The sequence below is a fragment of the Cupressus sempervirens genome, chromosome 7 (genome assembly GCF_028749045.1).
Source record: "Cupressus sempervirens isolate cs-2001-9-10 chromosome 7, ASM2874904v1, whole genome shotgun sequence".
Lineage (NCBI taxonomy): Eukaryota > Viridiplantae > Streptophyta > Pinopsida > Cupressales > Cupressaceae > Cupressus > Cupressus sempervirens.
This window is the reverse complement of record NC_143124.1, coordinates 38,912,997-38,927,600: the sequence shown is the minus strand read 5'-3', so window position 1 is coordinate 38,927,600 and position 14,604 is coordinate 38,912,997. Positions and strand designations below refer to the sequence as shown.

The window sequence follows — 14,604 nt, the reverse complement described above, 5'->3', positions numbered from 1 at the left end:
ATGTTGTCATGCCCTTGTGATCATTAAATTTTTTACTGTGCCCTTATAATATGAAACCAAAAACTGATAAAATTCTAATTAATTGATGAGATCAGTTGCAGAAACCTAACTGATATGTTTTCTTGTGCCATTGTCAAATTCTTACACTTGTTGAGATTCTAAACACTTGCAGTACTATGAATCATGAGACACGATGGAAAACTAGACAAGATTAGAGATTGCACTATGAAACAACTACTGAAATTCATTCATGCTTCTCCATGAGATTTTGAGAAATTCTCTCCACGCACATTTGTTACCATGTGAGTTCAACATATTGGTGAACTAAGTGTATGAAAAATCATACCCAAAATTCTTTATTAGGGAATATTGCAGTTTACAATTAGATGTCGATCCTGTGAGTTTTTATTGTGTGTTAGTCGATATAATTCTATCACAATTTGTACTACACAATATAATTCAATGCGGAGTTATGATGTTAATTGGGGCAGTCTTCAAGGAATCAGGTGGCATGGGGTTGTCAAAGTATGCCAAAGCTTCAAGCGTGGGGCATCCCTCTATGCCTTCCATCATCATTAATGTGGGTGTTCTAACTCTCTAACTTGCTAAGCACGATCAACACAATGAATCAAAGCTTATCACATATTTTAGTTTCTTTTGACGTCAAGATGCTCCACCCATTTCTCATGACTTCAAAAAATGTGTGAATAATACACCTCTCATATCTGAAATACATCAATAAACTTGATTAATGCTGCAAAAATTCATTTACATTTAAAAAAATTGAAGGTTGGGAATAATGCAGTGCCTAAATGAGTTTTGTTTAAAAATGTAAAATGTACAAATATAAAATCGTATAATTCTTAAGACGATGACTAAGATAATCTTTGATAAAATGTAGAGATTTCACTTATAATAGCATACACTCTTAATAAATAACCTTATAACTTATTTATCATATTGTAAATTGCATTTTCTTTTTTCTTTTTTTAACCATATCGTGCCAACTCTTTTAAATAGAAGAGTATTCTAATCGTTATAAAGATGCATGAGTACTGATTGTAATGTAATACTTGAATTCTATATAATGTGTGAAATCAAAATATTTGTATGTTCATCATAAATGTAAAGCATTATTCAATGATTTCTTTAAATTTTCATTAATTGAAACCTTACTGTCTTAGAATACCACAACTAGATAGATCATTACATAAATATTGCAAAGTAACCTACCAATGGTAATAAAAAAAGGTAGGAGTTAGATTTTAAATGTAAAATTTGATTTTTGAATTAGATTCAAGGAATGCAAAAATTGGTCTTGGATACTATAACCACGATCCAAATTAAAAGATGGAGAATATAGGAATCACGGATGAATGTATGTGAACCTAGCCTAGTAAATAATCGGAATGCCACAGTATATCATAATTACAAGAAAATATGGAGCTAAAAGGGGACCTTCCCTGGGCTCTTTTCCTTTTCAATAATTAACAGAGAATAATCTTTGATGAGAAATTATATATAGTGTTGTGATAAAATTTACTCAAGACATGACAATAGAAAAGATTATAGTGCTTCAAATCTACTTTCAAAGAACTATTACCTTTTCAAACAATGTATATTAAGGGTTTAAATGAGCATCAAAAAAATACTCATTGTTTGTTTAACATTTATAACATATCATCATCTAATGTACAACCTATAATTTTTTTATTTTTTTTAATATGTCATATATCATTTCAGTGAATAAATATTAAAAAAATATGGAAAATTAATAATACTCCTCTAGTTTTTAAATTAATAAGCAATTATCTTTTGAATGTAAAAATTAGAATCTGGAGTTAGATTTAAGGAATGCAAAATTTGTCCTGAATATTATAGAGATGATCCAAAATAAATGACATAGAATATAAGAAGCATGGACGAATGAATGTGAATGTAGTCTAATAAATAATAGAATGTCATAGTATATCATTAGAACATGGAAATATTGAAACAAATGGGGACATGAGCTGGGCTCTTTTCATTTTGAATAATTAAAAAAGAGTTATCTTAGATGAGAAATTAAATATAGTTATCATAAAGTTATTCAATACATGGCTTCAAATCTACTTTGAAATTCCTAATTTTTTTTTTTCAATGATGTACATTAGGGGTTAAAATGAGAGAACAAAAGATACACTTCTTATATTTGAAATTCCTAACATATCATTGAAATTCCTAACATATCATCTCACGCACAACATGTAATATTATATTATTTTTATTTAAAATACTATTTTAGTGAAAACTTTGTTAGCACCATGTGTTTCATGTCAAACAAATTTATTGCTTTCCTAAGTTAAAATCTTGAAAAAAGGAAAATTAATAATACTCCCCTTTTTTCAAGTTAATAAATACATAGATTAAATACTCTTACTGTATTTAATAATTATTAAATACCCTAAAGAGTTTTACATTACCTTTTTGGGTTTTGATCTCCTTTATAAGGATGATCTCTCATTGTAAACATGAACTTGAGATAATTCATTTTTTATAGCAATCTACTTTTTTCCTCATCAAGAATGTCTCATCTACGGATCTAGCTATTCAAGCCTCGATAGCCTTTTTTCTCTCTCTCCAGTAAGAGGTGTTTGCATGTAGATGGTTCTTGGGAGCTGTGGGTTTGACCTTTTATCATTTTCAACAACCATGTGAGTTGAAAATCATTTAATAATTATGAAAAGCCATTAAATCTTTTTGAGCAACTAGCAGGCACAAGTCAAGATATCGATGCTTTTTGGGCATCTTTCTTTTAGTGGTAGCTCTCAATGTAATTGTCCCTTTTTGAGCACATTCATCAATCTTCATAATATATATTTCTTAGTCCCTACCTTAAGGATAGGAGACTATAGATTTTAATTAGTTTTCTCCCTATTTGTTGAATCTTGAAAAATGTGCAAGCTTAAAAAAAAATCATTTATCCTATATTTTGAAGCATTTTTTCTATTTAACTAAATTTTATTTTTTTGTTTCTAAATTTTTATTGCTTATGAATTTTTTTCCCAGCAATCTTTTCCATTTTTTGTGCGCAAAATTTAAGAAAAAATAAGCATGAAAAATACAAACATGGCAGTGGAAGTTGAAAAAATAATAGATGTGTCATTCAATGTATCTGCATGTGCCTATCTTCACTCTAATAGGTGACAACATGAGATAACTTGAGTTTGGGAAGTTATCATGAGATTTGAAAAACTAAGTAGCATGGCGATGTTAGATTATGTTGTTGACTCTTGATTAATTATGAAATTCTTCCCTTGGTTCTTATAAATGTATTATATTAAAATCGATATTATTATATCACAAGTGGTATAAAATTTAGCTTCACAAATATCCTAAACCTTGCAATTTTAGGTAGCATGTTGCATAATATCAATCTATATTGGTAAAAGTTTTTGGGAAAAACACTATTTTGGAATTTATTGTGATTAGCATATTGAAGTTCCAATCTATAAATTGTTAAAGCTATTAGTAAATTCTATCTACTAGTGAGTTATAAAATATGTCATATTCATATATAATAAAAATTATGATGAAATTTAGAAGAAGAAAAAAATATTGTCCTGTAATAAACTATGAATTGTAAGATTTTTCAAACAAATTACATGTTTGTAACATGCCATATAAATTGTGGTAACTTTTAAATATAAACAAAAAATAGTTTAATACACCAAAATCTGTCATTGGATTCAATTAGGTGCTATGTGCACTTGATAATCACCTATCGCTCCATCGAAAATCACCAACCCTACAAATGAGCTTATGAATAATTTGAACTCCTAACTATGAAAGAAAAAAATTTACTTATTGATGATAATTTTTTACTTGTAGACAATAGTTTGTTTCATTGATCGCCTTTATAAAATAACCATTCAAACATATTTTTTTCAATTTTGAGTCTTTATCATACATGAACATGCAAACACACATTTTCTAGTATTTTCTAATGTACTATTCACATATTTATTGATATAATACTACTTTTAATCCATAAAAAAGAAATTATATAAATCAAATGATAGTATCACAATAGTATCATTATATATATATTTTTTTATCAAAATAGACAACTAAACGCTAGATACACAATTAATGCAAAAATTGATAGTTTGAAAACAAATCAAAAACCCCATATTAAGATTGTATCTATGTATGTAGAAAAATAATCTATACAAAAGATGTAGTAAATTACATTAAGTTATTAGGAAAGCATTGAAACAAGAGCTCTAGGAGATGCTTTTTGAAAAATCTTACAATTCATAGTTTATTACAGGACAATATTTTCTTCTTCTTCTAAATTTCATCATAATTTTTATTATATATGAATATAACATATTTTATAACTCACTAGTAGATAGAATTTACTAATAGCTTTAACAAGTTATAGATTGGAACTTCAATACGCTAATCACAATAAATTCCAAAATAGTATTTTTTTCCAAAAACTTTTACCAATATAGATTGATATTATGCAACATGCTACCTAAAATTGCAAGGTTTAGGATATTTGTGAAGCTAAATTTTATACCACTTGTGATATAATAATATCGATTTTAATATAATACATTTATAAGAACCAAGGGAAGAATTTCATAATTAATCAAGAGTCAACAACATAATCTAACATCACCATGCTACTTAGTTTTTCAAATCTCATGATAACTTCCCAAACTCAAGTTATCAAAGTTGATAGGTATAATCCAAAAACAATAAGAAGAAAATTATACTCATCAAAAAGAATATTTGTAACTTAAAACACCAAAGTTAGATTTTATTTAATTTAAGATCAATAGTATATTTCTGTATACATTGTAAGATGCTTTTGGATTATGATTAATATATTATTGCACAAATAATTTACTAGCAAAACTAGTACCGACATCTTCAATTATAGTACATATAATATTGGAAAAAATATCACATATGCTCATTAAATTTTTTTATTTTGACTTTTCATTTATATAAAAATCTAATATTATGGATGAGGGTTAAGATAAGAATATAAAATATCGATAAGAAAACCTATTATAGTACCTTACGTATTAGAAGGTGATGTAAGTATTTACAATAAATTTTAATTAAAAGTAATATATTAAACTTATAAATAATGTGGAGAGTTAGTTCACACTTAAATATCTCATAAATCTAATTGAGAGATGATCTCCACATGAAATGTGAAGCAAGATTAATATATTGATTTATCTTTTATGATATTTACACTAACATAAAATCTCCATAGTGCTTACTATTCTCACATGGAATGGAAATGAAGTAGATAGGGTAGAATCTATGTGTAACACATCATTTAATCACTATAAACTTGCTTCAAAATCTTTTAGACTATCGATTTGGCATAAATGTACTTCTCTTAAGAATTGTTTGGGGCAGAATTTCACTTTTTCAAATACTGTACTTCCTTATTATCTATACAACCATCATTATAACCCACAACTATCAAAGGAATTGTAAGCTCAATTTTAGAGACATTTTTTAATCTTTAAACCTAGGTTTAATTTGATTTTGATGTGTTTTCATTCACAGAGAGGGTGGTTTTGGTTTACCTCATTTTATAGAATAAGTCAAACAAGAAACATTCTTCCAATACTACTATAAAACATTTAATTGAAAATTTATATTTGCATATAAGAAAAATATAAAAAATTAAAATTATAAAAGATGCCTAATTTGTTATGGTTGTTTGTGAAAGAAATATAAAAAATGTTCTTATATGTAATGTACTTGAGGAAAATAAATCTTGAGAGTTCGTATAAATAATATTATAAGCTACATATCATTATATAATTATCTAATTATGTGATATCAGGTAAAGGAAATATTTTACTTTCTTTTTATTATTCTGTAAGGATCGTGTACCTATACATTATGTTGAAATCTATTTTCATTATATATTCTTATATTTTTCATGGAAGTTGTCTTAATTATGCATGATTAAATATAGTTTTGCAAGTTAATAATTTAATAAAATGAGGGTTTGTATATATTTAAATAATAATGGCTTATAAATCTTATCAAATTTTCATATTTGAACTTTTGTAGATGATATTTATACAAAATTCATTTTACATAAAGAATAGAATTTTTAATATAATTAATGGCTTCATCTCATTAAGTACAATGGTAAGTGTTACAAAATTATTTATTATTCAAAACTTCATTAGATAAGTAAATTCAAGATAATTTGAAATTTATACAAAAGTTGCCATTATAGATCATGTGGATAAATAGCCATTCACTTTTGACTCTCTTTACTATTAAATTGGGTGTGCATGCTACAATTTGACACAACTAACCCTTCAAAAATAATTTAATTAATACACAAGAGAATTTTTTAATTCTCATAATTTACTATTATTTTCACAATATCACAATATTATTTTTACAAAGTTCCATTGGAGGTAATGGTGATGACCTAGTTAATCCTACGACTGACACTCTTTGCCACGTTGTAATCCAGACCGAGCCTCTGCGAATCATTTAAAAAGAAATTCTAATTCCCTTCACACAAACTATTCTCAAGCTATACTTTTTCAATTCCTTTTCCAAGATCTAATGCATGCATGCCTATTGATTAGATGTACATATTTTCAAAATAACATCGACCCATTTGAGTTTGATATAGAAAAGGTAAAAGGACCTTAAACAACCCTCATTCCATGAGAACAAGATTTACAAGCTCTTACATAAAAACATTTCGAATTATGTGTATACAAATGAGCATTATTTATAATTTTTTAAAAATATTGTAGTCCACTACAACAACACAAAATAAATGTAGTGAAATTCTTATGATCATTTTTGTTTTCTTTATAAAACCCCATTGTGTTGGCACTCTTTACTAATTTCACGTATTGGTTAAATGTATTTTGAAAACTTAGAACTATCCTCACATAGTCGTACACTATATGCACTTAAGATGCTCAATGTTTAGAAAAGAGGTTCTAGAAAAGGGAATGAATGTCAAGCACTTTTTATGTAGATATGAACGGAAATATAGGGGGTCCCTGCATGTGCATGGATTCATATGGATCGAAGGAGCACCTGATGTGGATAAAATTGACTGGTCAAATGAGGAGGAAAGAAGAAGCCGTAAAAGATATTTTTCATTCCATTGTTCATGTATGGAACCCTAGAAATTATCCTCATCAACAAAATATACATGCACATTAATAAATATTTATATATATTCATGTAATGTGACATTAATTAATGTACTTATTTTTTTCTTACCTTGAGTTGTAGGCATTCGTCAATTTTCAACAACATATATGCCTTAAAAACACAAGACAACTTGCAAAGGTGGATTTGGACCGTGACTATGAAGAAATGTTAAATTGTGCGGAGTGATACACAATTTCTAAGGAGGGTGGATGCCTACGAATAAAAGGGAAAGATGGTTTGCAAGTAATTATTTCATCCCAATGAATATTTAAAAAATATATATAATTAGTACAAAATGATGGGGCTAAATATAAAATTTCTTACACTGGAGAAAGTTGTCTTGATAATGAAGAAAATGATTCATCCGATCACAGGGCTTCCGATGTTGGCCAAGGCAAGAACCACCAATGCCCTGAATCGGGTGGAACTGTAAAAGAAAACCTTTGCTAAGTGGGATGGAAGGGGTATGAAGATTAGTTGTGTTACTAATATAGAGTTAAAATTTGAAATTCATGTAATTGCACACAAGATATATAGCTCCAGTTGACTCAATAATGTATCATGTGGAGCAGTGGATCTCAGTTACGGGGTGGTGAAGAATGACATGTCCTTCGACCCTACCAAGTTGGTGTTGAAATTGAAGACAATGAACATGTTTAGAGAAATACTACAGAATATGAATGGGAGATTATATCTAGGTTGCACCAGGGTCAAAATATACGATGCTAAGAAATAGACATGTTCGGGAGAAGAGACATTGATAGACAAACAAATTGGTCTGTTGATTATCAAGAAGAAGAGTACACTACCAGAGAAATCAATTTCATAAGTAACATGAAGAATCATGGGTGTCTTGTCTATGATGAAATTCCTCGATGCATAAACTACATGACCTTTGGTGAGAAACAAAAAAGGCAGTCAACATGACATGACACACTACCACAGTAATCAAAATGAAGAACTATTGTTTATGATAATTCAAGGCACATCAAGAACAGGAAAGTCATATTTAATTGGTTCCATTAGTCAATCTCTTCAAAATGCGGCAATGCCCTCCCATTCTCCCCTTCTATTACTTTTCCTAATAGGAGTTGCAACATTCAATACAAGAGCTTCTACAATTGATTCAAAATAGAAGGTAACAGTAAGAGATTGTTCTCAACTAGAAGGAGCAAGGCTCACAAGTTTTTGAGAAGAAATTCCACATTTAAAATATATTTTGATTGATGAAATGAGATTCATTGGTCAAAAAATGTTGGAAAATATAGATTTATGACTGCGACAAGCATTCCCACAATCTGCACACATAAGCTTTGGAGGTAAATATTCCATTTCTACATCATGAATATCTTACTCATGTGAAATATACATTATTTGAATCAAATACATGAATAAATACATAGTTTTTAAAATATATTTTTTCCTCAATTGTATTTCAGGTGCATCTATAATATCGGTGGGAGATTTTGGCCAGCTACCTCCTATCAATGATAGAGCAGCATATGACAGTAATAAACAGGAAAAGTTTCTAGGTCAGGAATTCAAGACTGTGGTCACACTAGATAAGATATTCAGACAAGATGGGGAAGATATTGAGCGACAAAGATTTTGACAACTTTTGATGAATCTAAGAGATGGAAACTCACAAATTGATGATTTGAGGTTGCTGGTGTCAAGGGTCCCTATCAACATAGATGTCGCAACAATTGTTTAATTTGATAATGTTTTTCATTTGTTCTCAAAAAATGAAAATGTTCATGCTCGTAATAAAAAAAATGCTACATTCATTGAAGCATCCGATTGCACCTTGTGTTGCATCGAAAGTAGCTTCTATCAATCCAATAGATTACTGTTAAAATGATGAGGTTGATTTGGAGTTGTTAATCTGTAACGATTGAAGGGTCATGCTAACTTCAAATCTATGGATAGAGGTAGGTCCTATAAATGGGGCTCTTGGATACATTCAAAAAAATATCTACAAGAAAGGAAATGCTCTGCTTAAGCCTCCAGCATATGTGATGGTTGAGTTTGATGGTTATTCAGGACTACCATTCGAAGATCATAATCCAAAGATAATTCCAATACCACGAATACAAAATGGTACAACAGTTCAATTTCCATTGAGGTTGGCATGGGCATTGACCATTCACAAATCTCAGGGATTGACTCTTCCCAAAGCGACAATTGATGTAGGATCAAGAGAAAGAGCAGGGATTGACATTTGTGGTAGTTTCACGTGTAAAATATCTCTAGTGTTTGAGAATGATGCCTCCTTTTACGTATGATCATTATGAGAAAATGAAAAAGGGTAGACAAATTTCAAGCGCAAAGATGAAGAAAATAGACTTAAGTGGCTTGAAGATAGTTGACGTGATATGTTATTCTTAAATGTTATGTCCATAAAAGTCTTTTTGGACACATTAGTATTTTGTTTGTAACACTCCCTACTATATTCCATGTTTTAAAAAAGTCTCTATTATACAATGAAAAATGATATAAATAACTTTCTTGATTTTAATTTATTCTATTTTGAGAAACCCAATCTCTTTTTGTGATATTTAATTTTTATAGATCTTAATTAATTGTAGTGATGTATTAAGTAATAATTATATCTTAACTAATTGTAGTGATTTTTTAAGTAATAATTGTAGATTGATTCATTGAGTAATATCAGTTTATGTTTACAATTTATATTTACTTTTGCTACAATGTTTCTTAATGTTCGATGATAATATTATGGACAACTTTTTTTTAATTTAAACTATTAAATTAAAATATTCATTACAAAATTTCAAAGAAAAAACCAATGAATATAATTTACTTATTCTAATTATCCTCCAATATTAATTTTCTTTTGTTTCATATTTTTAAAATTAGTGAACTTAAATTTTTCAAATATGGTACAATAAAATAATAATATTATTAAAAATAAAATATATTTCTATTGACTTTATTTGGTCTATATTTAAGTATAAGTGCTAAATTTGATTTGTGTGTTCCATATTTGATTGTATCTTATAACGGTTTTATATATATTTATGTTGATAATTGTTTAAAAGTTTGTAGCATATCATTTGAGTTTTGGATTTTCTATTGGAGCATCAAATATCATTGTTACGAGTCGTGCTGCTTCTGTGACCTCAAATAATTTCTGTGAGATCGATTTAGATAAATGTAAAAGAATAATCCAGAAATCGTGCTCACACCTAATCAAAGCCTTGGAGAATGGTTCATTGTTAATTGATAGTGTTGATGAACTAGAAATAACGGAAATGGTGGATGTTGCAAAAGTTATTTATGACACATTTGCAAAAACGGATGCATTTCTAGAAATGATGAAAGAACTCTACCGTGATCATTGCTCTAATAAAGGTCGCAACACCATCCTTATCATTGAGGAATATGTGATGCAGCTGCATCATCATGGAGAAATGTTCTTTCTTTAGTTTCTTCTCATATTTCCTATACTCCATCTAAATACTTCTACTTGGGCTTATATTTCCTATTTCATCTATGTAAGTTTTATGAACAACAACATGAATAAGTTATTTTCACTGTTCAAGTCATGGACACATATTTTTCATTTTCATCTATTTGAGCTTTGTGAACAACAATATTATGTATCAAATTTATGCTCTCATTGATTGATATGTTACATGCTATATTATCTATGCACAATCATCAAAACTAATAATAAAATGTATAAAATTGAGCTATTTGTATGCATAATCATCAAATTTTATACCAATAAATATAAAATTTGATACTGACCCTTTAAAAAATTGACATTTTAATTAAGTCGTTCAAAATTAATTATCCAAATGCATTATGCAAAATTTTATTTTAATATTTATTAATAATTAAAATGATTTATTCTAATAATTAATTAAAGTGAAAAAAGAGAGAGTATATATTTAAACAAATAAAGTTATTAATTGTGTGCTGCTACTAGCTTATATATATAAAGGGAGAGTTATCCTTCTTGAAGCGCCTGTTTTGATAATCTAACTACAATAGATAACTCTCTACTTATATACATAAACTAGTTTATATAACAAAACTCTTAATTAATTTCACTTCAACGAAAATTCTATGATTCTAATCATGCATAAAGTTTGATTTTAATAAATCATCTACCCATATATTTTCCCTATATTACAGCCATTGCCATCGCCTTCCACATCAATCATATGAAGTTGCCATCGCCTTCCACATCATATGAAGTTCCGAATATAGAACATCTTATTAGTTATCATTGCATGCATGAAGTTCCCAATTTAGAACATCTTATTACTTATCTTTGCATGTGACGTCTATATGACATCCTCGCATCCTTAGTTGACAGCGTATCTTATTTTGTCCCGAGAGAAAAAGAACCGTGAGAGCGTGGGAAGCTTGGTAACAACAGGAGTCGATATTTATTCTTCAATCCCCGTGCAAATTACGGAACACAAATATGTGACTTTTGAATGTGAAACTGAAATTGACCGAAACGACAAACATTTTCAAACGTTTGGTCGGAAATCTTTACAAACATTCACCTATTGATGTGGTGAATACGAGCGTGTGAGAAAATCATGAAATATGGTGACAGCTCAAGTACATCCTTGAAACTTTCACTTCTTATATCTGTGTTTTTCAAAGAGATTTTGAGAATTATATCTACTCAGGAAAAAGTTGGAATAAACATGCGAAGACACATTCAACAAGTGCTTTATCACATTAGTTAAGAAAATCAATAGTTGCTAGTCATGTGCATTACGACCGTAATAATCGCACTGTATTAACGTGCATACAACAACATTTTCAACGGTTCGCAAACAGAAACAGAAACAGACTTCACAGACGCTCGTTGTCTATATAAGAGAGCCCAATGCCATAGCATTTCATACAACCATTGCGAGTTTCATCTTCTTATCGAAAATGGCCTCCAGTGAAGCCTTAAAGCCATTGCTTCTTTTGTTTGCTTCCTTTCTATTCATGTTAGCAATGACGGAATCAATAAGAACTCCTTTCAACACGACCAAGGCTGACAATAGCGTTAAATATCATGTTGAGAAGCCGGAGCTTGTTGTTCAAATGGTGCAAAGGTAATAAGCATGTTGTCTTTGAGAGGGTCTAGAAAGTTTAGAGAATTTAATTAAATAGCTCATCACATTCAATACATTAATATGCAATGCATATGACTGTGTGTGTCAATCATTCTCTACTTATTCTTATGCTCTTGCTTGGTGCTTGCCTTACCGTAATTTCTATAATACCATTCTTGTGACAGTAGTTGGTACGCAGCTGTCAATAGCTATAGATGAAAATTCTATTCCCCATATCATTAGCTGTTAACGATTGTCTTTGTTCAGATACATTAATTCTAAGATGAACATGATACTGCAGAAAGGTTATCTAAGTCAGTTCAATTAAGAAGGCTTCGACGTTCTAGCGTTGTTTTATTGCCAGCATATATCGACAGTTGCATACAGTTGAGTTGAGATTATTTAACAATTTAAAGAACTGCTGCGCAGGAGTTTAAATAGTTCGAGAAGAAAGCTGAGCTCGTGCGGAACAGGGAACCCAATTGACGACTGTTGGCGCTGTGATTCCGATTGGGTTAACAACAGAAAGAGACTGGCTGACTGCGCAATTGGATTTGGCAAAAACGCCATTGGAGGTAAGAACGGGAGGTTTTATGTCGTTACCGATCCCAGTGACGATGACCCCGTCAATCCTAAGCCTGGCACTCTGCGCCACGCTGTCATCCAAACCGAGCCTCTCTGGATTATTTTTCAAAGAGACATGCTCATTCAGCTAAAGGAGGAGCTGATCATGAACAGCTACAAGACTATTGACGGCAGAGGAGCGAATGTTCATATAGCAAATGGAGCTTGCATTACAATACAGTACGTGAATAACATCATTATTCATGGAATTCATATCCATGACTGCAAACCTACGGGAAATACAAATGTGAGGAGCTCGCCCACACATTATGGGTATAGAACTATGAGTGATGGAGATGGGATTAACATCTTTGGATCAACCGCAATTTGGGTCGACCACTGTTCATTGTCAAGATGTACGGATGGACTGATCGATGCCATCATGGGCTCCACTGCTATCACAATTTCAAACAACTTTTTCGCTCACCATGACAAGGTGCTCAAAACTGCCGGTTTATTTAGTCTGCCATTAATTTAGCTTTGCTTTTAAAAAGGTTTCATGATTATATTTATGGGCATGCTTTAAAAAGTTACTAGAAGCCTATTAGGAGACACATAAAGAGTATTGGTATTTATGGGCATATTCGTTTTCTGTAGGTGATGCTCCTTGGACATAGCGACGCGCATACCGAAGACGTCAAAATGCAAGTAACAGTTGCATTCAACCATTTTGGAGAAGGACTTGTTCAGCGTATGCCCAGGTATAGAATTCCGTATCAATCCTTGCATGAGGAACACAAGACATTAGCTCACTCAAGTTTATTTCTTTAATTTTCATTTCACTATAAGATGTATACGTTGTGATGCAGGTGTCGACATGGAAATTTCCATGTGGTGAACAATGATTACACTCACTGGGAAATGTACGCCATTGGCGGAAGTGCGAACCCCACCATTAACAGTGAAGGAAACAGATTCCTAGCCCCTGACAATCGATTCCACAAGGAGGTAAAAGTCCATTTGCAACTGATGTCTCATATATGTTCTTTGGTGTTCAATGGATGTAGAATAAGTATGGTAATGGGAAATGTGCAGGTGACAAAGCACCAAGATTCAACAGAAGGGAATTGGAGATCACTGGGAGATCTGATGTTGAATGGGGCATTCTTTATAGCATCAGGAGCTAGGGCATCTTCAAGCTATGCAAAGGCTTCGAGTATGGCGGCAAGACCGTCATCTGTTGTGGGCTCAATCACTGCAGCTTCAGGTGTTCTCAACTGTAGAAAGGGCTCGAGCTGTTAGACCAAAACATATGCACTATAGACAAATTGTTAGGAATCCCTTAATTCTATAGCTTGCCAAGCATGAGAGGACGGAGCGAGGCATGTTAGTTATTTTAGTTTTGTTTTTGGAGAGTCTCGAGTCATCTTTTAATAAATTTGAATATATCAGTAATGTTATTCTCAAAATTGAAGAATTGTCGTGGAACGTCAAGTCAATACATTTATATTTATATTATCTTGATTGTCACTGAATTTCAATGTATTTCTTGAGTATGCCTTATAAGAAGTGCAATATAAAGATTGAGATTAGCTCAATTTGTGTTCACAGATTAGATTGAGGTTCATATAGATTGATTTTGACATGCTATTTATTCACACCAAATATTACTCAAAGAAGTATCAATAGTTTCTCTGTATTCTTAAAAAAAATCATTTATTATAGAAAATTG

At 30.6% G+C, this 14,604-nt stretch overlaps 1 protein-coding gene across 1 annotated transcript; it reads left to right on the top strand.

Moving 5' to 3' along the window:
- The first annotated feature begins 12,141 nt into the window (after positions 1 to 12,141).
- LOC149545315 (putative pectate lyase 18) lies at positions 12,142 to 14,174 on the top strand. Its single transcript, XM_089793917.1, has 5 exons — positions 12,142 to 12,308; positions 12,738 to 13,368; positions 13,530 to 13,633; positions 13,742 to 13,880; positions 13,968 to 14,174. Exons 1-5 carry the CDS (start codon positions 12,142 to 12,144, stop codon positions 14,172 to 14,174), a joined length of 1,248 nt encoding a protein of 415 aa, XP_089650043.1.
- Positions 14,175 to 14,604: the final 430 nt, after the last annotated feature.

Excerpts from the sequence above, each read along its gene's own strand:
- LOC149545315 (XM_089793917.1), top strand. The coding sequence starts at position 12,142 with ATGGCCTCCAGTGAAGCCTTAAAGCCATTGCTTCTTTTGTTTGCTTCC. Across the intron at positions 12,309-12,737 it reads GTTGTTCAAATGGTGCAAAG|GAGTTTAAATAGTTCGAGAA; the intron begins GTAATAAGCATG and ends ACTGCTGCGCAG. Across the intron at positions 13,881-13,967 it reads ACAATCGATTCCACAAGGAG|GTGACAAAGCACCAAGATTC; the intron begins GTAAAAGTCCAT and ends GGAAATGTGCAG.